Source organism: Osmia bicornis, chromosome 4 (genome assembly GCF_907164935.1).
Source record: "Osmia bicornis bicornis chromosome 4, iOsmBic2.1, whole genome shotgun sequence".
NCBI classification, from domain to species: Eukaryota; Metazoa; Arthropoda; class Insecta; order Hymenoptera; family Megachilidae; genus Osmia; species Osmia bicornis.
Genome location: NC_060219.1, coordinates 8,362,273 through 8,385,611, shown reverse-complemented (window position 1 = coordinate 8,385,611; position 23,339 = coordinate 8,362,273). Strand labels below are relative to the sequence as shown.

The 23,339-nt window shown below is 44.8% G+C and overlaps 1 protein-coding gene across 2 annotated transcripts in view; it reads left to right on the top strand.

The window, feature by feature from the left end:
- LOC114873288 (transcription factor SOX-5-like) overlaps positions 1-23,339 on the top strand; it is a 142,894-nt gene that overhangs the window by 16,619 nt on the left and 102,936 nt on the right. Inside the window, exon 2 of one of the 2 annotated variants that reach the window (XM_029181469.2) lies at positions 15,624-15,718. Coding sequence is in view for 1 of the 2 variants with exons in the window: in XM_029181468.2 (XP_029037301.1) it covers positions 17,868-17,881 (14 nt within the window). In the remaining variant the exon portion in view is untranslated. Of the gene's footprint in view, positions 1-15,623; positions 15,719-17,841; positions 17,882-23,339 lie in introns of those variants that run through there. The other variant, XM_029181468.2, reaches the window with a different exon arrangement.

Genomic DNA, 23,339 nt, shown 5'->3' with positions numbered 1-23,339 from the left:
GGCACCTGCTGATTCCTTCGTCTCGATCCACTCGATCTCTCCCGCCATTTCTCTTCCTTCCTTATTTACTCTTTTTTTCCCCTTTTGACGTCGACGATAAAAGTCGTCCCGTATTTTGTAGATAACGTTCGTTAATTAGGTGGACGGTATTCTTCATTTTCAAAGAATTTATTCGTTTATTTATGCTGGACGGGATTTTTTTATTGGACACATTGATTGGCGATACAGTAAAATACTCGATAATAAGATGGTTCGCGTTTATCGGACTACTGTGTATGTATATTTAACGTGTGTCTTATAATTTCGATTGGAATTAAAAAATTTGGAGATTGAAATTTATACGAAGACATAATTGACACGAAGGCAAAGATACTGTTATGCGGATGCTGTTATTATGCAGATAACAGATTCTTCCAAGTGTGTCAGAGTAGCCGGATATGAATTTGTAGGTACACCTGCAAAAGAGATCAATGCATTAAACGGTGCACAAAATAACGTTAAAATTTATTAAACCGATAAATAGCTCGTTTAATTTTTACTACGTTTAGCGACATTTATCTATCGCATTATAAATTTATCAAATTAATTGTCAATTTTGTTCCACATTTACCAAACGTTTGCATACTCATTAACTATAGTGTACTTCGATTGGACACCCGATCCATCCGAGCAGATAATCGTAAAAACGTCCGTCCGGTGCTTGACGTTGCTTAAAACGAACGAAGACGTCTTCTTTAACGTCATTTGCAGGTAATTAAGGGAAATTCAGAGGCGATACAGTTTTTTTTTCTTTCACGTTCGGCTGGGTAAATGGCAAACAACAGGAGTCGTGCTGGTTGGCTTATTTTGACGCATTTAATTACGATCGCACGATGATAAGGCTGATTTCCCTACGCTGCGCTGTTAAATTCGCATTACCGATGCTGTAATTCGTTAATTAAGAAATCGAGCACCCTGCTGTTAACTCGAATCAATTTCACGGATAGTGACCGTTTTCAAGAAAACCCGATGCATTATTTACCGATTCCATTACTGCTCTCTTTTTCCAAGACGTTTCTCTTCTCCTTTTCTAAGTGGTACGAGTTAACATCTTTGATAAGAATAATATTACCGTTTGTAACATTATTTACTCTATAGTTCGCCAAGGATATAACGAACGACGCGCATTCTAATTTATCAAAATCAAAACAACCTCATCTATCGAACGTGTATCGAATATCTCAGCCTGGCAGTTTTCGATGATGACTCTCCGCTTGTTAGAGTGGCAGAAAACTTATCACTCGAAGAGAAAATACCGCATTGTGTTTCGCGTCTGTGAACATCACGAATACAAACGCAAGCCGTGCATTTGTTAACGTTTCTATATTACTGTCATTACCGGACTCGGCCTATAGGCCAGCCCCTCTTGTATCCGCGCGGCGAGCAATTTACAAGCGTGCACAGGGAATAGTCGCGAACGTTTCCGGGTGAATAAGTCACTCAGATAAATGTCGTTACTCGAAATTACAGTTCGATCCTGGCTACCAGCCTGTCCCAACCGTCGTCCCGTAATTTTACTCGTTAATGAAACTCGACTATCGCGACGGTTAATCGCGTTATCACGATCGTTATTGTATAATTTATATATTTTATTCGCGCGTATACCTCCCAATCGGTAACGATTTTCTTCTCGTTAATTAACGCGGTTTCTCGCAACGATCGGCTATGCCTCTTTCTTTCTTTCTCTTTCTTCGGGTGAATTTAATTGGCTACTGAGTCCAGGAAACGCGCGTTTCAAGCGGAAAACCCGCACAGGAAACTGATTGTCCCGTAAAACGATATCTGCAGCTATTAACAAAAAGTAACGGTAATTGGAACGTTTCAAACGATCGTAAACGTTTCGCGATTATTTCCGTTGATTATCTTTCTATTTCTTTGTTTTGGGCCTGGATTTGCTACCGTTTGATGTTTCCGGTGAAAATGACACCGTCCAAGGAAAACGTTTAACGCGGCTCGTAATGATCGGTGTGAAAACGCGTTGCGAAATTCTCCTCCTCGTCGAGACCAGACAACTTTTCACTCGATTATCATTGGTTCAGGCTGGATCCGCGAAGCGTGTAGACCGCGCTTTCGCGCCGCGAGTAGGCTGCTATTTGCCTTCGATGTTTCTCGTTGGATTGGATTAACCGTCGACATGTACTCTTTCACTGTACGCAGAAATAACTGTCGTTGGTTAATGGAAAGGATAAGCGTTCGACACTGTGAAACCTGTAGCTTATCTTGATCGAAGTTTCCGGGTATGAAGCGAATATTTTTCTCCTTTTCTGCTGAAGCGATTTGATGTTTCAACGGTTACAACCGGCATTACCTGCAGCCTATCTCTCGATGGATATACAAGCGCATCGTGTCGAATCAGCTTTTCAATAAAGCTGCTTGCAATCGAGATATCTGTAAGCTTTCAGATACAAAAGCTCTTCGAAAAAAATTTTTTTTTTTCAAATACGGTCATAAACAACAGAGTTGTACATCGAGCTACGATTGTGGCACTAATGGCACGATGAATCAGGGCTTTATGCAACTTTGCGTATTTTTATGACGTCTCTTCGCTTTCAACCTTCGACTCCTACCTTCGAATAGAAGAAATTAGAAAAAACGTGATGATGAAAACAATTCTTGACGCGCGTTTTGAAGTGGTATAGTCAATAGAGGTTTACGATTACAAATTCACGCGCTTGACGCAGTGCCGCAGCTCAGTTGTTTCCAGTTCTTCAAACATTTCGGTCGAGGTTTGTGTACTATGAGCCAGCCCTGCTTCGAGGACGTGAATTTCTATACGCATTTACTGTCTCGTCTCGTTGGATGGAGTATAGTTGCACGCTAGTATTTCGCGCGCGATTACCGCTCGAATCCAATTATACCTGACCGATGGCACCTGTAGGCCACGCGACGACGCTCTTCCAGCCTCGTACGCATTGTTCCGTCGAAATAGGACAGCAAGTGCACCGTGGCCGCGATAATCACCGTACAGTCAGGCCTGCATCTGCATACAAGCAAGCCGGCGAGAGCGTTCAGCGACAACGGGTAAGGGAATCACTCCGTAAATGTAAACTTGAACGAGCGTGCGGTGCAAAAACCGCGAGACTCGTGCATCGTGCAAGGGGCCGTTTGTTTGGCTAGAGGATGGAACGAGAGAAGCCTTCTCCTCTTCGACCGTGTATACCCCTGTGTTCTCTGTTACCCGTACGCTTTTTGCCAGTTGTAGTGTCTTCTCCTCCTCCGGCGTCGTTCTTGCGCCTACTCTCATCTCCATTCCGTCCACGATTCCCTCTTCTTTTTCCTTTGCCCGCGTCCACAATCCCGGAAAACATGCTCGGCTCCGGGATCGGCTCGCTTGCTCGTCCGCTCATCCAAGGTACATTATCCTGTCTCGCGTCTGGCGAGACTTTCCCTCCGAGCCGGAGAAGCGGCCATGCTCTTTTTATTTTCTCTTTCATTTTCCTTTACCTTCTTTTTTTTCTCTGCCACGGAAAAACGAACGACCGTATGAAAATAGAGAGACGAGAAAGATTTTTTTTTGCCCAACCTTTCGTTTGTACCCTTGCACAGAGACGCGAGTTAACTGGGTACCCGGCTGCCCATTGAAGCTTTAACCCTTTCCGCTGGAAAATCGGGATACAAATCTGATCGCGAAGGGCGAACATTTGATAACGACAAAATGGTCGACGGAGCAATGGCCGAGACTTTGCGGAAAGGATGTTTCTGTCCGCGAGTTGGACGATGAGATCGGACGAACGTTTTCGCGCGCACTCCTTAAGCACGCGTGAATAATTACTTTGGATAAGGAGCGGCCCTGTTGCCAGCCTTTTCTCTTTACACACTTTATTAACTCTCTAGTCTGGACGTGCGAAGGATTCGAACAGAAGAGTTATTGTGTGTCGGCGAACACACCAGCAGTTGGTACTTTCGTCTTCCCCGATGCTTTTTCTTCGTCTTCCGGCTGTTCGTACGCGGATTCAGCGTCTCCGCTCCGCGGAACCACGATCGATCGGCGTCCGGTAGACTTGTTTTTTTTTTTTCTCTCTTTTCGTGATCGTTAACGGTGATCGATTGTCCCGTGGAAAGGAAATGGAGATATAATACATTCGGGAAGAATGAACGCGAAAGCGAGTTTCCAATTCACGCGTTTCGAAACTAGGAATAATTTATCGATTATCATAAATTATAGAAATTTTAGTATCCATAGAATAGGATAATGTTCGATCTACGGGCGATGGAAACGATCGGTCAATAAGCATAAATTAAATGACCGAACGGGACGGGGTAAGTAGCTTCGTAGATAAATCAGCGAATCGTTAATCGATCGGACGATCTCGAATAGAATTTCACGTAAATGAAAGAGTGGCGTGTAAAGGAGCAGGTGGTTAAAAGATAAGAGGAGCAAAGTGGCAAGACGAATTCTTTCGTTTTATCGTCACGTCGCGTCGGTTGGGTGTTGCGCGTGGCGGATCTTGTTCCGTCGAGGAGGCAGCAAAAGGCGATTCGCAAGGCGTAGTAGGAAGCAGGCATTCGGTGAATTGAATTATTTAAAGGCCGCGCAAGAACAGGCGCCTTTTATGAATGTCCCTCACAATGGCGGCTTTGTGGGCCGTTGGTACACGTGTTGCGTGCACACGCGCGTTCACGTACGAGCCGCGGGGCGAAGCCGGGCGACGCCGGGCGACGCGGCACGTGAATGTGCTAATAATGAAGGTAAATTTGTTCCGAGGAGTCATTAATTAAAGTATTTTGTAACAAGGCGGCAATGGTGGTAGCCGAGCCTCTCTTTCTCCCTGTCTGAGCGGATTTTCCGTATCCAGCGTGGCGCGGCGCGTAATAAACAGGCTACGATGGTCGCTCGACTGTCTGTCTTTCTCTGCATATACATGTGTATGTGTATGTGGGTGATACACGAATAGAGAAAGAAGCACGAGGAAGCAACGAGGCACCACACCAGCTCACACGGCACGGCAAGCCGTATAAATAAAGGTGGCGATCATAGAATTGCTAATGTTTCAAAGAGAGATATTATTCTTTTCAGAAGATGACAGGGCATGCGACTCGGCGAGAGACCTTTCAGAGGGTCGAACACAGAGGGTTGGGTGGTTAAAGAACCAGGAGGCGAGGAAAGGACAGAGAAGGTCGGGTAGCACAGGGTGGATGATGGTTGTCGGGTAGCCAAGCTCTGGCGCCTTTTCTCTCTGTACCGACTTTGCCGGATTCGCGTGTATAAGTCCATACAGGCGGACCCGGCTCGGCCATACTTATATATTACTCGCTGAGACGCGCTCGCCCCTATACGAACGTCCTACACGAGTCCGTAACCACACAACACCGTGTGCCGTCCAGGTCTACGTGAATACGTATACATTATGTGTCTATACAAAACAAGCAGCCACCAGTAATTCAAAAGGACCCCATTCAAGCCACCATCTCTCTTCTATTCTTGCTCCTACATTTGTAAACCGTTTCGTTTCCCTCCCCCTGTTCCACCCCTTTCTCACCCCACCCCCAATTCCCTTGCATCGCTCGGCCGAGCGAGTATACTAATAACTAATAAGGAAGCAGCTCGGACCTTTAGCAACGTGGCAAACGCGTTTCCAAGCCGGGGACTCTGGCCTCATTACGGGACAGAACGCGAATGCGGAAAATAACGGCTTTGATATTGTCTCTCTCGACTCGGTGGCGGAGTAATGGACAATGAAGATCGCATAAAGTGATTCAAAGGAACGTCGCGATCCAGCTGCGAGAGATATCAGACGTGGCCGAGCTTTAACCGGACGGACAATGAGGACGGAATGAAAGAGGGATAATCTTTGCGGGTTTTTGAATTAATCTTCGTTTCCGAGCTCCGCGACCGTGTAACGTTTTAAATATTAGTCGTAACGACCTTTTCTTCTCCTTTTTTTTCTTCTGCTTCCTATAGGATTCTCGTTGCTCTGTTTCTGGGGTTTGTATTACATTCTTGACTTAATCCTTTCGCTCTGAAGAGCTGGTTAGATGAATAACTAACATGTAAGAGGTCAATTAAATATCGTTTTCCATTTCTACAATATCGTCGAGCGGATATTCCTCGGGACAGTACAGTTATCTATTAAAAGTCATCGAAGCCTTGGAAAGCTGTAATCAAGTGTCGATAATCATCGGCTAATGAATCCATTAGTAGATAGTTGCAGTGTGAAAGGTGTTTTTTCAATCCTTCGCGTGATTTGTCTCGGAATAGATCGTGGCTAAAAAGAGGAATATTTAATGAGACGTAATCACGGAACCATTTTCCACGACTTTTACTATTTTCATTACTTGGTTCACAATTGAAAAATTGTTAACCCAGGAGCTAGAATTATGTCATAATTTTATTTGCGGTATACAACGTCTCCTTCTAAGTGTCAACCTTCTTTTTTCAACCGTCAAACTTCTAAAAAAAATGCACCCATGTAAGCGTGAGAAGAAGCGTTTCAAGGTGATTTAATATCCAGTGTGAAACGAAGACGAAAGAAATAAAATTTAAAAAAACCCGACCAGAACAGCCCTCATCAACTTTTACGAGCTACCTCTGAACACTGGTAAGAAGACCAGTCGATCCAACGTAGCCAGGAATAAATTTCTTCATTACTTTGTAGCGAACCTCTAATGAAATACTTAATAACAACATTAAACCGGCTCGTTAAGTCGGTCTAGAAAACCGTGCGGCGGTAGCTTTGTAAAAAGTTGCACGATCCTGTACGCGACCCGGTTTCTTCGATCAACCGATCGCCATGGAAGCGCGCCAAAAGGTGAAACATCGAGGCGGTTGGAAAGAAATTAACGAGTAATTAGAGACGTCTGTTTTGTCGCCGATAGAAGAGGGATTACGTGGCCACCCTGCAGATCCTATCGGCGTACAATTAATGAGAATCGGTCTTAAGAGAACCGACGGACGTTCACCGGTGATATAGGTTGCGAATTATCGGTGAGAATCGGTGTTCCCACGTGTCACGCGAACCGAACGTTCGTGTCCATCGAAAAGAAAAAAAAAAAGAAAGAAAAAAAGGAAAAGTTACGAATCATCGTGATAGCACTGGTTACGTCAGCTGCTCGAGGGATCGTCGTCCGAAGACAAACGGGTCGAACGAGGCGTCCTTGGTGGACACCTGTCAACCAGCTCCATGGATTATAGCGATGAACAAATGGACGCACGCTTTCGTCTGTGTGGAAGGTGGGGAGGATCGAAGAGGACAGGTAGTCACCCTCTTACAAACCCTAGGGGAGGATAGGATCTTTGGAACACCGATTTCTTTCAAACCTTGAGGATTTATAGAAGACTATACTGTACTATATGAATTTATTACAAAGGACGAAATTAATCTTAAGGGTATTAATCTTTCTAAATGAAGGGTTAAGATTTCGAGATTTATAACTTATGCCCGAAGATCGATGAAATACCAGAGTGGAGCGAAGCGAGAAGATCGGCTACTAAATTGGAGAAGGGCGAATCAGCCCCGGGCAGCATCCTTATTCACTCTTACACGCTCCCTATTTCACCCTCTTACCATCCTGATAGACTGCGACGAACGAACCAGCGTCCCCGGCGTGATGTCATATTGACATCAGACAGAGGAAACGGTTCCGTGCCTAGTGATTGTCATTTTCCGGCTGGCATCCGGCGCCCTGTGCTTTTTCTCTCCTCGCGTGCTTCTACTTTTGATTATTTTTCACGATCAAGTAGCCTATTCCCGGCGTCTGTTTTTGCGCCCGCGATGATTGCAACCCTCCACGCCACTCGCGTCCTACGCCTCGGACAAACGTGGACTTAATCGACTTCCGGTTGCAGCTTGTTTCTCTGCCTTCGGTACCTGGCGTAGCGTAGAAACGTAACAAAACTCGGCGATAATTGCAATTACTCGGAATGCTATTTTTTAATTTACCTTTTTCACTTGCTACGGTCAAGGGTTAATCGTATTTTCCCCGTTTAGCTCGGAATTCATTTCATAGGAGTTCGATGTTGATTCTAATGACCATCGATTACAGTTAGTCCGTTGCTGATGAGGTGATATGTACTTCCTTCGATTACGAGGCAATACAGGATGATTCGAATGCTTTCTGCCGTATCATCTTCTCGGCTATGGTGTTCGCGTAACAGCGTAAGTAGCTAAAGAAAGTCTGCTGATCGTTGGACTGTAGAATATAGGATACACCACTACAAAGATAGATTCGAATGACGAGCATAGCTGGACGTCTTCTCTTAATTCCTTCTTCAAGGCTAGCTCGGACTTCTCGTATCACAATGGTCATCTAACGGTTCAAATTCCGAAGAGAACCGAGTTCTCCGAGTCCGGCAGCAAGAATAAGTAGGTTCGATGAAGAGAGATCGAACGTTTATCGACAGGTTAATTATAAGCGAAGAAGGAACTTTTGTTATTTGCTTGGTTTCATTGAAAGGCAGCGAAGATTACAAGAAGCCCCCGGAACAAGGGCCACAGCTCCCCCTTCGTCCGGTTCATTGTAAATTAATTACCTGGAAATGAGAAATCTCCGGTATACGTTCGCTTCCGCAACCGAACGAGCTCAATGGGAGGTAAAAAGAAAAAAGAAGTGTTCTTTAAGCCGCTCTTCGATGCGACTGATTGTCTTCCATCGCTTGTTCGAGCCTTTTCATCGGTCCTTTGATCGATCAATTTCAGTATGCTTCGAGGGAGACTTCAAGTGTATTGAAATAATCCTACCCATTGTTATCTTTTTTCTATTATCATTAGCGATTTAACGAAATTATTAGCACCGAAATAAATGTACGCTAAAAAATTCATCATTTTCACTAATTACGACTAAGAGCAACCGAACGACAACTTTTCAGAAAGCACTTTACAACCTTCTTGGTAAATCGTAGTTTGAGAATCCAAGTTACTGGACAGCACGAAGAAAGAAGTTTCTATCTGACGAACAAAAGACGGTGATATTTGGCTAACGCAAAGTCACTTCTTCGCAAACGTCCGTACTACCTTCTCCGCGGAGGAATGTACACAAAGAGTTAGCGCAAAATTCGTAGACGTAAAAATAGCGGTGGCAAAAATCTATTCGAAAGAAAGCGAAGAGGAGGAGCCGGCCACGTCGAAAGGGACCGAAAATTCGCGCGGCACTTCTAATTGAATTAGAAAACAATTGTCACGCTTTGGTAGTTTCGCGAAGGCACGTTCAATATCGCGTAAGTGTGCGCGTGTGTTCTATTCGCTGATGTACGTGTACGCCTACGCAATCGGTCGTAGGCCAGGCTGGAATTTTCACCTGCTCAAATAGTAGCCGAGCCATCGGGTCCGTCGTGTCATTGTGTTTGCATTATTATGTTAATCACGACGAAGGCGGTAACAATGCGTCAACCTCGATTTAGGAAGCGACTCGAAAAGGAACATATAGCTGAACAAATATTAACTAAGCAAATCATTAGTTGACTCCTCGGTTCCCGCTTCGCAGTCAGAAGAGTCAGTAAGGCCTCTTGTGTCCACGCCTAGACCGTTTGCTGTGTACTCGCACAATACTCGCGATTCCCTCGAGATGCGCACGGGTTCCACAACTTGCAAATTGAGCCTACCTATTTCGCCGCGTCACAAGTGTTCTAGCAAACGACCTCGTCACAGCTAATTCGACGAGGACGTCGCGCGATTTTCGTCGCTGACAGACACGCGTGCCACTTTGCTCCGAACGTTCGCAGCCTCGAAGGATACCGTGTTTCTAATAAACTCTGTCAAGTAGATTATTTTTCTTTTTACGCCACTTTTTTTTCAATCTAGTTCTAAAAATAATAACCGTGATCAGAGTCAACGTGAAAGACCGCCTGGACTCGAAAGCGCCTTTAAAAAATGAACAAAAGGTGAGTCGAAGCTAACAGCGGGCAACAACGCGACGCGATAAGAGCACCGTCGTTCAAAGTTGAAAGCATGCTGGAACAAGGGCTCGTGGCACTAATAATGTTAGCGTAGCGCCGCGGTTCGAGTGGAAGCATCGAGGAGGTGGAAAGTGGTCGGTCTGTAGGCCACTCGTTCGAGAGTGCAACTACCCCTAATACGAACGACGAGTTCTCCTCACGATCGTCCTGCCGCCGCGTGTAGTCAGTTCCCATCGGTTCGCAGTCGTTCGACTACTCGTTTCATCCCTTCTCTTTTCACTTATTCGTCACCAATCACCCCTTCTCTCGCTCCTCCAACCCTCCGGCGACGTGTAACGCAATTACGATTGTTGTTTGAATGAACAATCAAGCGCCCTCGAGGCGCGCGCTTCCAATCATTCAATTTCTGTTCAATCGACTTCGAACCTCGTCTCGACCACCCCTGCGTTCTTCCGTTTCTTCTCACGAAGAACGCCGAGGATGAAAATGCTTCGCTTCTTCGGGCTCGAAGTGAAAGAATTTATTATTATTTAAGAGAGCGACGAGTGACTTTCAAACTTGCGTCTTTACAAAAAGAATTATAGGTGAAATGCCCTGTATGGAAAAAAAAGAAACAAAAGAGAAGGGAGAAAGTGGAGGGTTATTGTTACTTTGCCAGCTGACACAAAGCTACCGCGTCTCGAAGCGTGTTCTTATTTCCTGGCGCTGACAGGGTACGTATTACGCCGAAAAGAAGCTAATAACAGTCGGTGGCCCGTCTATTTATTTATCGGCTACCTGCTTTGACGAGCGCCCCGCAAAACCTAAATCGGAAGGACAACGACGCTTCGTCTCGGCTCGTGGAACGAATCTGGCACGGGGTACGCGAGCTTTCTTCACGTGCGCGTGTACCGGGACACGCCTCGTGAAACCCGGTTATTAGTTCCCCACGGGAGGGCTGCGGGACTCTTTCTCCCCTGCCGCTACGACCGTGAACGACCCCTCGTCAACGCTGAAAAAGACCTCCTGCGTTACCACGCTGCTGACGTCGTTCCCGTGAATTTCACTGCCCGCCACGGTATTCGATCGGTATCTGGCCCACGGGCAACGGACCACGCGCGGTCCCGCGTGAAATATGACAAAAAACTTTCTAATTGGAAAGCTGGATACTGTGACATGGCGCGATGGAACGGGCGATAAGGTAATACATCTTCTTAGAATTTTGAAAGACGCTGATTCTTTTAATTCGTGCTCGATCGAAGCAGCGTCGAGAGGCTTCGGCAACGTTCAGCGGCGATTTGAATGCCTGGCGGGGATAAAAATCTATCGCGTGACTTCTGTGTTCCTCGGTTAGTTCTGTTAATGACAGTGCTTCTAAACAAGCAGGTGGTTCCAAACGACCACTTGAAATTCCATGTTTAAGTACCGTTCAAAACTGGCACCGCTTGTCACGCTTTCACGAATTACAGTAATCGTCGAGGTAGGAAAGAAAACGGGGAACGCGAAGGGTGAACGCAAATGAATCGTTTAACTTGGTGCTAGAATCTTGATAGTCTTAGAATGAATGGTAAATTTCGTGGACCGTGTTAAGGTTTTTTGTTAGAAACGATGCGGTAGATCGAAATCAATTGGATACTCTGAAGAGATACTTAACCATTAAGCATTTATTAGCGACACGTGAATGTTCGCTGTCGTGAGAGGAAACCTTTCATCAGCGACAGCTGAACGAGATTCCGTGACAGAGAAAGGGTTCGAAGCGTTTCTAGTGGAATTTGATCTGCTTTTGCGAAACAACAGCACGCGAACTCTTGTAAGATACGTTAAGACCTGTCTGTATACTCGCAATTCTCGATGAAAAAAGACGGTTCGAAATTATCCTAACGAAGTCCCATCGAACTTGATCAAGGCTCAGGATCGTAGTAACTGCTAGATCACTTTGCAGAGCTGGTCTAAGAAGACGTCGTCGGTCGGAACCGATACGCCTGATAGGGACACGAGCGTTATCGATGGAAAAATGTCGACGCCAAGCAAAAAGCGAAACGTAACAGGCCAATTATCGTGTTTACATGAACAGTGCAGCCTGGTAAGCAGCGATTCCAGCCAGTATAAATACCTGTGTAACTTAGTTAAGACGGTGTGTTTGGATCTAAGAAGGGGGCTGCTCCACGATGAAGAAAGAAAGAAAAGAAACCGGCAAGGATACAAGTGGGGGACACAGAACAGAAGATAGTAGTAAGAGGTTGAAACGAAGTTGAGAGAGGAAAGGGTTGAGATGTTGGCGGGAGTAAGAAAAAGAGAGAGAGAGAGAGAAGTTGGTTAAAAAGAGGATGGAGGGAAGGAGGAAGAGAAGAAGGAGGTTGGAGGGTTGGGGAGAGGAAGAGGAACGGGTGAACGGGTGAACGGCCTGCCGCGTCCTTGCGAACCACCTGACCACACCGGCCGTGCCGCCACCACTCGGCCTCTCCAGCATCCTTCCAGCACTTCCAGCCTCTTGGACTTGCCTTCCAACCGGCAAACAGCTCGTCTACCGGGCTCCTACCTGACCGATCTCGCGAATCCTCTTGCTCCAGGCCGATTCCCTCAGTTTCTTATCGCCGATTGTTCCTGAATCTTCAAACGGCTACTTCCAGTCCACCCGATCGGATCCGCAGTCGATCTTTAAACGACCGAACTTCAGCGACCATAACGTGATCGCTGCCGATCTCGAGATATCCTAGGCTCAATCGTTAACACGTTTGCAAATTTTGTGCGACATCTGAAGGGTTAATCAACTCTTCGCCCACTGCTGACCAGGTCCATTGTTCTTCCATTCCCAGCCAGTGTTCTCCTCGATGCGGATTCGTTCTAGTTTCCAAACTCACAGATCCAACAGGGACCAGTTTCTCCTCCGTCCTGATCGCCAGCTGATACTTCCTCTCCGAACATCAACTCGTGACGTTCGCCACGAGAGCCTCGAGTTTTACGCTCTCGCGTAAAGTCTCCGCTGGGCTTCGCCCACGCGCTCTCTTCGGCATCCACCTCGACTACAATGGCCGCAACAATGATGCCATAAATCGCGGCGCGTTCGTCGTACTCGCGTGCCTAGAAATCGGGGCACGCTTAAATTCCTCGCCTCGCCAGTCAATATGTTCGCGAGTAAGTAATGGTGCTTTGTCCGCCGTTCGCGGTTCCGTTTATCCCGAGGATCTGGAGATACGGTAACGACCGTCTGCGGATCGATAACGTCTCCTCCGATCCGGCACGCGACTTTCAATTTTCTCTTTTCCCGCGAACGACGACAGGCAGATCTGTTGTTCGTTTGACCAGCACCAAAAATGGCCGGCCAACCGGCCTCTGCACGCTTCCTTGTTTCTTAAGAAGCACACCCACGCGTTATTAGCATATTAATGCAACGATGGAAAACGGTGAACTCGAGTTTCTGGAGGATCTAAATGGCGAGGGAACCGTCTCGCCAGTTGCCTTTTCCAGTCTCCTTCGATTCTTTTGATTTTGATGAGCCGTTACGTTTGTTATCCAAGAATTACAACTTCCTTCTCGCGGCCAATAAACGCGACTTGTCTACGATGAGAAAAAGCCGCGGACTCTCTGAAATATGGCTGTAAAATATGATTCTTCCCGCTGCTAATGGCGCGAACGTTACGTTTGTCAGGAAACGAGACTCGGACCGTTCGCGGTAACGAGGGATAAAGAAAGCGGGAGATGGTGCATTATCGTGAACGTTCGTATTTCGCAATCGAGCCTCGGCCACTCGAACTACCATTACGCTTCTGTCGACAACTTCCACCGCGCCACCTTATCCGACAATTTGCGCGTAATACAAGCCAAGATTATGCGTTTTTCGTCGGGCTTTCCAATCTTATCCTTTCTGCAGTTAATGCTCCAGCATCTCTTTCTTCTCCACATGGTTGTGCTATTTATAATACTTACGCAATTTATCGGTTGCTCTTCTTTATATGTCGATTATTAAGAAAGTGATAATTAAAAAATAAAGAGAGGGTTAAGTGTTTGGAAGAAATTCATTTTGACTCGGATTGGTTACAGTAGTTGGAATGATTAAACGAGAGGAATAGTTTTTAGCGTCATGTTTAGCGTCAGGAGAAAATCATAGGCCGGCGAGCATTCGTGCCGTTTAAAGCTATTCACGGGAGGATCTCAGACAACAGAATTTTTGTTGCGTACGAAATGAAAGGTCAGGAGACATTAAGCAGGGTTCGTGTATTCGTAATTGGACGGGCACGCGTTCGCTCACGGCAACAAGGAATAATACTTCTCCACGTGGAATAAACTTCAAACATCTGTCATGCTTCCTTTGATTCCTCAATTACCATTAATTTTCTTGCTGCTTGTGAAGTCTTACGGACATCATGCAAACACGACAACGCTTATTGTACCTTTCCGCAGTCTGTATTTTCATTGAATACACGCCTATCGTGCAACTGTTCTCGCGAAGAAAGATTTCGATTGAAACAATTTCTTCCATAATTTTCATTATGAAATTGAACCTTACGTAGTTCTATGTACACTACCGTTCAAAAGTTTCAATAAACTGAACGTTAGATCGCGAGATTTTATTTTATAAGAAGAGTAGAAAATTTAATTAAGAACCAAGTAAAGATTTTTACCTCTATCGTTCGAGTGTTGCATATTTTAGCATGAAGTTTGCAACAGTCAAGAAACAGTTGAAGCTGTTTGTTTTTCTACAAATGGCAGGTATGCGATGCTCACTGACTAGGCAGAAGTTACTCGAGGATCCCCAGGGCTAATAATCCATCATCTCCTTATTCTGAAGTCCGAAGTGGCTACTTAACGACTTTACGGCTCCCTGCTAGCCAGGAACGCCCACGTGCCGCAGGTACCCCCTCATTCGTCGGCTGCGAATTGATCAACCCGTTCTTTTAATAGAGCAAACGCTACCCCACTCGACGTACGTGGAAACGTAGAAAGATGGGAACTATCAGCTAGGAATGCCGTTGCAGAGACACCGGCTAATGCAGCCCGTATTTCATTGCCAACATTTTGCGGTGTCAACGTCGCTGCGAATATTTCGCAAAATTAGGGACAGATAACGAGATACACTGTTTCAGAAATGATAAGTTGATTATTTCGTTAGATTTTTTTAATTATTTTCAAATGAATAATCGAGGTAAAAATCGAGCACCCAATCGTCTCTCGTCAGTTGATTCTCGAGGCTCGTCGAGTGATTCAGAAGATTTCCGTCGGCTATAAATTACGAAAACGGGGAAGAATGTTTAGCGGACATTATATTTTCTCGGGACGGTTCATTTAACATCGTCGGATTCCTCGCGGCGCGGCGGGAGGAATGCCGGTGTTTCCGAGTCGAAAACTGTTAAACCGTGGCTTTGGTGCACACGGGACAGAGAATCCGGCGAGGAAGAGAAGAAAAAGACAGTGACGTAGTACCTACCTTCGTAGGAATCTCGTGTCATCTACCAGGTAGTTCTCTCCTACTACCTCTGAATCATCGTCCTTTGTCTTCTCGTTGGATCCTTCGTATCTGTCGGTTTCGACCGCGTACCACAGGTCCTGCGACCTTCGTGCAAATCCTTCGCGAAATACTCCCTGCTCGTTATCAATTATCGGAAACTTTGATAACGGAACCTTGCTTCGAACCTCAAGAATTTAAGATATCAAGGATGGTACTTGGAATTCTTGGAAACTTAATATTAAACGTTAACTATTTCTTTGAATAACTTTTTATTTTAATGCAATTCCAAATCGCTGATAAACAAACAATTTTCTTTTACGTTCACAGAACGGTGTGCTTCCTGATGTTCGCCGTAATTGTTCGCCGGTGGATGGGGTCGTCACGGCCATAAACCCGATCAGCTGGAAGGAGATTCGAAGCCGGTGAGTCGAGTAGTAGCACCTGCATATTGCGCTTATTCATTCAAGCTTTACCTGAACGCGCGCGCGCGCTGGTACCATTGAGTCCCAAGCTCGAAAGGTCATTCGGAAATTGTAAAATTCCCGCGAAACGCTTCGTTCGAGCAATTTATCTCGATAAACGTGTCACGATTAATCCGAATAATTTGATAAAGAAACATTTTCTCTTACATCGAGGCGAGGGACAATTTCGTGTCGAGGTGGCGTTTCCTCGATACAAAACGGTCCAACGTTTGATGTACGAGGACTCGATTATCCGTGACAACGTCGACAACAAATCTATTACGCCGAGGTTTACGAGATATACAAGTCGACAGGGGAATACGTCGAAATATCGGCGTACAGGATTTACGAGATCGTCGTAGCACGATGCACGTGGCGTAGGTCAAACAGCAAAGGAGCCGAGGGAAAAATTCAGGTTGGAGCTGCATAGGCGAACGGTCGGTCGGTCGGCTACGTGGCTGGTAGACACGCGCGGACAATTACAGCCGACTGGACACGATTTTACAATAACTCAATTCATTTCCGAGCATACGTAAGAACGGGTTGACAAAAAAGCGAGGCTGGATATAGTTATTGCGGCTGTGTGCGGTGCACACGTGAACAGGTCAGTCCGGTCGAGCTGGAGAGAGACGAAAGGCGGGGGGCCAGAGGGAGGTAAAGGTGGATCGAGACAAGAGGGAAGAAGGAAAGGTAAAAACGGGCCAGAGCGAGAAATCGAATCAGGTGGGAATGGAAAGGAATGACTGAGAGAGAAAGAATGTGCTCGCGAGACTCTTAAGCCCAGTTCAGATTAGTCAAGTTACTCGAATCGGAGTCATTTGAAACTAGTCACTCGATCGATGCGAGCCTGTTTATTTACGCGACTTGAAATATCTTCTCCAATTTCAAATTAATTCAAGCTTCTTGTAATTAGTACTCGAGACATGTATTTTTCAAGTAATTTGATTAATCTGAACGAGACTTTACATCCAAGGGAAGAGAAGCAAAATAAAAACACAATCAAAAGTAGATAGATAGAGAGAGAGAGAAAGAGGAAAGAGAATGTAAGAGAGGTAAGAAGTCGTTACAATAATCGAACGGTCCTGCGGTGCAATACAATGTTTGCAAAAGAGTCGATATCTAATCGACGGAATGCTTGTCGAAAAGTAAACCCGAGAACAGGGTGGAGCACCAATCGGTCAGGCATGCACCGTCTTGGAGTTTTCGTTCGTTTCTCGCAAACACCGATCACCGTTGCTCGTATAGGAACGGATACGTCGTTGTCTTCTGTATCGTACGGCAAATTATCGTAAAAGAACAACGTCGTTCTTGAACAGTGTACGGTGGAACTCGTATAGGCATTTCTCGATACTTAAGGTTGGTTTGTATTGACTGTTCAGACAAGGAACAGTTACGATCAGACAAAGACACCGAGTGTTAATACTATCACCTTTTGTCTGCACCATTAGACACGATTATAACAATTTCACTCCGGAATGATCTCTATTTTTCTACCCAATTGATCGAATTGCACATTTGTAGAAAACGACGTACAAACATTGCTATCTTTTTATCTGCAACAATCTTTGTCTGAACGTAACCGCTGCGTGTCCGAACGGATAATATAAATTCACGTTTACTCGCGCACCTATGCGCTCACACAGGCACACCGGTATCGGCGCGGGTTCGCCTCGTGTACACACCATTGCCTGTATTGTATAATGCAGCCATTGATAGCCGTCCTCTCTTTCACGCACGCGATCTGTTGCAGTCGTTGCAACCCGTGTCCGGTGACAGCGTCCAGTGTCCAGTCTCCCTCCCGGTGAGTGTCCACAAGATTTATTTTCCCATGCGATATACGGGGTGGCACCGTGAAAACTGGACCCGATCCCTAACGCCGTCACGATTCCACGCTACCGTACAGGTGATCGCGAAAAATACGCGCGCCGAGTATAGACAGCCGGCTTAACTGTTCCGCGAACGTTGTCACACGGTGAACAGCGACGCGCCCCGCGCCTGTTCCTTTACGCGAGTGTGGATGCGTGTCTACGTCTTCAGAAACGTACGGAAGAGAGCAAACGGACGCTCTCGAACCATTTTTTATCCGACGATTCGGACGCACATCATTCCCATGGATCTGATTGGGTACGTAAGGATACTTGATCATCATTTTCTAATGTTAAGAGTACGAGAAGTTGTCGATTGCAACAGCTAGGGAAGCTTTCATCCCTAATTTCAGAGAGAAAAGGACGTTACCGGCGTTAATCGTAAACGCTTCGTGTTTCGTTGTTATTTTCTCGATCTCGATCCGCGCAGGATCACTTTCCAACGCTGTCTCTGCTGGAGGTTGCGGTACTTAACGAGCAGATCGCTTTCAGCTTGGACGCGGCCGCGATCGATTTACAAGCGGCGAGCTTCGGAATCGTAAGAACTCGCTAATTCTTGATTCCCACGGTTAATTTTCTTTTTCGAACAATTCGAATTCCAAAGATGTCTGTCCGTTTGAAAAATTCCCCCGAGAGGTTAGAGCATTTCTCGCGAGTTCCTGCGAGCTTCAAATGAAATGAATCGAACCGATCGATGATCTTCGCGAGGAACACCCGTTGCGTCGTGTGTTTCGCGCACCGCGAATGGAAAACCGCGAATCGACGAAATTGCGTAAAGGGAATCGAGTTACGCTGGTTCGCGAATCCCACAAGATTCGCCGACAGGCCAGCGGGAGAATTATTTCAGGTCCGCCACGATTTACGCGTTCTCGATACAACGGTGATTCGATTGTGTGACGGGCAGCGCAATTGTGGATTGTGCGAACCATTCTCTCTGTAGATTTTCATCCATTCAACGTTCAGGTACATTCTTCTTTAGTTGAATGCAACATGGAGCTAGCAATTTTCCACTGTGTTCCTTTTTCTTTATCTTTCCATCTACCGTTTGTTATAGAAGCATTTAACGGGACAAGCTCCTGAAATTTCATTCCATGTTTTCACCATAACCATGATTCTATTAGTCACATATTGCGGGATTATCCGTGTGTCAAATATTAAAAATTCCACTGATATCGGAGCCTTATCGATCAAGTATAAATGTATCGGTACTCAAATCCTTGAATCTCTCAAACTTTCCAATATTGACCTATTACGTGTCGGTTGTTTTATTTTGTCAATAATATCAATAATATACAGACTTGTTTTCAATTGCATCATAATTATTAAAACAGTCTGTGTATTATCCAAACTTTTTCAAAATTTCTATAAGACTTCACAGAATAAAAAATTGAACGTCGTCGAGGAACCAGATGTCGATCTTTGCGAATGTGCTAAATATATTCGCCGTGCATCATCGTAGATTCGAAAACGAAGGGTCCGGATACACATACGTTACGTCAGTGTCTCTATAGAGGAAGCATTGAAATCGAAAGCCCTCTTTCCGTGCTGCAAATCTCGAAGGAGCTATCTCTGTCAACGCGAGACAGCACGGCCCTGAGAAACTACGAAATCCGTGAGCGAATCGATTCGCACACACGTAATCGTTAATTCTAGTTGCCAGAAAATCTCGGTAACAATTCAACGAAGCTTCGCTCTATTAGCGTCTTCCGTTCTGTTTGCTTTTAGTCGAATAAGAAAAAAAGGCGCTGTTTGCCCTTTCAATTCGCGCGTTTCTCGTGCCCCACCTACCGGAAGTTTCCTCGAGAACGATGACGTAACAACACGGAGGAGAATCATCGGGTTTCTTTATCGTTTCTTATTGAATCGTTCGCGGATTCGTTGTATTCGTAAAAGATATTTGCACAACGCTACCAATGGAAACAGCAAGCAAATAAACGCTGACCATCGTTCCGGCTACGATCCTCGCCATGTCAATAGAACGCGTATCATCTTCGTCGCGAGTCGAGCTGATAAAACCTTCCGCGAGCGTGTATAGCGTACAATTTTCGACGGTGGGAAAGGTTGTACCCTTAATCTTATCGTACGTTTGCGCAAACAATCGAACGATGTTCCGCGGCAAGTTACCGGTAACCGTTGCTCGAACGCACTGTTCCTTTTTATTATTTTTACAAACGTTTCGCCAAATTGAAAAAGAAAATATCGCAACTCCATTCCGTTATCTTCTCTGTTGTGCGATATTTTGAAACGGCCCGATTTTTCATAAGAAATCGGAACGTCTGAAATAAAAGACACCGAACGTGTTAAATTCGGAACGATTCAACGTCACGGAGGGTAGAAACGGCCCCGCCGTCACCGCATAAACTCTCCGACAAAAGACGTTATTTTTCACCACTGTTCTCCGCTCGTAATCCTCGAATTACAGCGCAGAACCCACGAAAATCCGTCTGTTTTCTCGCGAATGCGCTTCGTAAAAACGCTTTGAAGGTGGCCGGGTAGGTGACATCGGCGAAACGAATGTAAAGTTTGCAAACGAAGGTACTAAAATGAAAACGGATGACGAACGGGTTCGATCGGCCCCGTTATTGTCGCGGACCACGCCGGAGAGAGCATCGAGACGCTCGGTTTTCGAGAATAAACCTGGTGATCATAAACTGCTCGTAAATTCGACAAAATAACTTCACCATTCCATTGGGGACGGTAATTAAAGTCCTGCGAAATACTCGGTGTACACAAAGTTTATTAAAATTCACAGTGCATTCACTTAGTAGATACATATTTGCTGTTTCTGTTGATTTGAAGTATTTAACGAAATAATTTGTTCGTTATTCGCACCTAATCGTTCAACGCTTCACCGATATATTCCCATTCTCACACCTATCCTTACACGTATGTTACGTCGCACGATTCGTTACACGTTACTCGCACACACTGGCACGGGATACGCTCGCGGAATGCAGCCTCGAAGAAGCGGGATCGCGAGCGACGAACCCGCGGACTCGGTGGAGAAAATCAGCTGGAACGAGGGAGGAAGAAGACACGCGAGCTTTTGTCGGTACGTCGTTACGACATCCGGTTACCGTACGGTCGTGTCCGTCTGACGGACCGAGCGGTATTTCAAAAATATCGAATAAAATACGAGACTGGCGCGAAAACAGAGGCTCGTTCCTCCGCTATCATGCCGGCCGATGGGCCGCGTATTTCATCTTTCGGTCGAAATATCGTTGTCGACCGGTTATTTTTAGACGATTCTATTTTTCTTGACACTTTTGACGGAGAGGGAGCTTTCTGTTACCTCTCCTGACACTCCCGTTTCGAGCGAAACGAAGCTCGATCATCCGACGATACTTCTTTTGTTCATTGTTTAACGATCAACGCGTTGAATCAGAGTTTCATAGTATACGTCAACACGTTACTAAAAAACAATAAAAAAATTTAACGAGGTTTGAAGATCGAAATACATAGAAGTTTCTATGACGTTTCAAATAAAATTGTAAAATAGCTGTTTCTACTGTGATATAATACGAGTGTTCTTTCAAAGAGAGAGCTTCAGTAGTGTATGTAATTCAAGAAGCATCTAGAATTAATTAGGTATTTTGAAATGATTAATGACGCGACTATAATTACACGAGAAGAATAATCAATGTGTTTCTAAGAACAGTAGTTGGACGCTGAATGCGATTTAGATTTGAAGAAGAAAAATTCTAGATGTTTTGTTGGAATTTCAATTGAAACGTAACAAATGAAAAATGAATGAACAAACCAAGTGCACAGAGTGATTCTCTTTCATTCTACGATATCTGTTCCAAACTGCATCAATCGCATGGATTGCCGCAGTAGAAGCAACCGCGTGTGGTACGGCACGCTACGTTCACTGTCGCAGTGAAATTAGACGCGCATGGTAAGACATATTGGAACTCTACTTATTAACACTAGATTGCCTGAGGAAGTCAATTTGACTCATTTACGATTTTATTGCTATACACATGGAAAAACTTAAATAATTTTTTTAAAACATATATTTTATTTTAATAAAATTATGAAATGTATACAGATACTAATTCCTTCCCCTCCCACTCCTTAGTTCCAAAAATTCATATGTGCTATAACTATTTTGATGAATCTGTCCGGCAATCTAGTGTTAACCGTTTGAGTGCCAAGTGACTCGATCGCGTTTCTCTTGTTCCATATAAAAAAATGCGACGTAATCAGCTCAGAGGGTCCTACTAACGCAAATGGCAATACTTATTAGCCTGCAAATAATTGGATAATTAACAAAAATGTAAAATATCGCGCTGCATAATGCATTGTGACGTAAAAAACAGAAGAAGCGTAATCGCGTCACTTGACATTTTTCGAGCAAATTTTTGCAGATTCGTGGCATTCAAACTGTTAAAGACATGCACAAATAATTTTCACGTTTAGACTTTCAATTTTCGACCTTGTATTTTCAAGATAATAGTAATGTTATTCATAGAATAATGTAAACACAAGGAAGAATTTGCATGAAACTTAATAGATGCGTTCATAAGCATTCTGGTAGGTTCGAGAGGCGAAAGAAGTGTCGATACAATGTGTTAATTATCGTGTTAAATCTTGGAAACGGATCCTTGAGCGTTGGAATTTCGTCGACACAATAGTTACGTGTTCAAAGCGTACGTGGCAGGAGGTAGCGGTGAAAACAAGGACCGAGACGATAATTTATTCACGGGACCCGAAAACGTTCTGTGTCTTTGTTAAATAACACGGATTACCTAGAGAAGATCGGTTTCGAGGATTAAGGCAAACGACGAAAGCGAGAGAGAAAGAGGATCCAACGGACGCTAAAACCTTGCCTATTTAATTCAAGGATCTCGATTTATGTGGAACTCGCCGGTCGTTGAATGCTGCTCCCTCTGCTAGTCTCTTCGGGTTTTCTGTTCGTGCCTGTGTTAGTCGAGAGCCGATCGTGAATCTGTCGTTGACACCGACAGCCAAGCTGCTTGACAAAAAAAGTAGGCAGGCATAATCGTAAAGTGCGAATGTTATTCTTTGGACGATGAGCGAACCCGGGGAGAGAAAGAACGAGGGGACACACTCTATACGTACACAGGCACGCATGTATAATACGCTTTCATTTTTTTTTTCCTTTTCTTTTCTTTTTGACTTTATCATCATCTTCTTCTTCTTCTTCTTCTTCTTCGTCGGTGTTTGCCCGGACCGTGTATAATGGAAAGAATTCTCCGTAGCGGAGACAACGATTTTTTAACGGTTCCGCGGCGAATTAGGATGGTTCAATGTTCTTGCGGACCGATATAATTGCGTCATTAGCAAATTTCGGGGCTGACAGCGGAACCGGTCTCTTGTATCGCGAAACGAGAACCATCTTGTTCAAGATCCTCTTATAAAGAAAGCGCAAGATGTTTATGTCGAAATCAATTTTGTTGAAACTTTGAACTTACAATTAGACATACTGGGTGTCTCGGGTCCGGTAATATAAGCAAACAAGAGTTAATTCTATAAGTAAAAATAAACCGGAAGAAAAGAATAAATTTTTTTCTTTGAGCTTTCGTTGACCTTTAGATGAACGAATTATGTAGCACGTATAAAAAAATATGTGCCTAACATTTTTTGATGCACTATAATATATCACAGAATGAAGGAAATGGGTGGAGTACATCTCGGGTACTTTTCTTATTAGTGCACATGTATTCGACGAATTTTCCAACTAAATTTTCTCG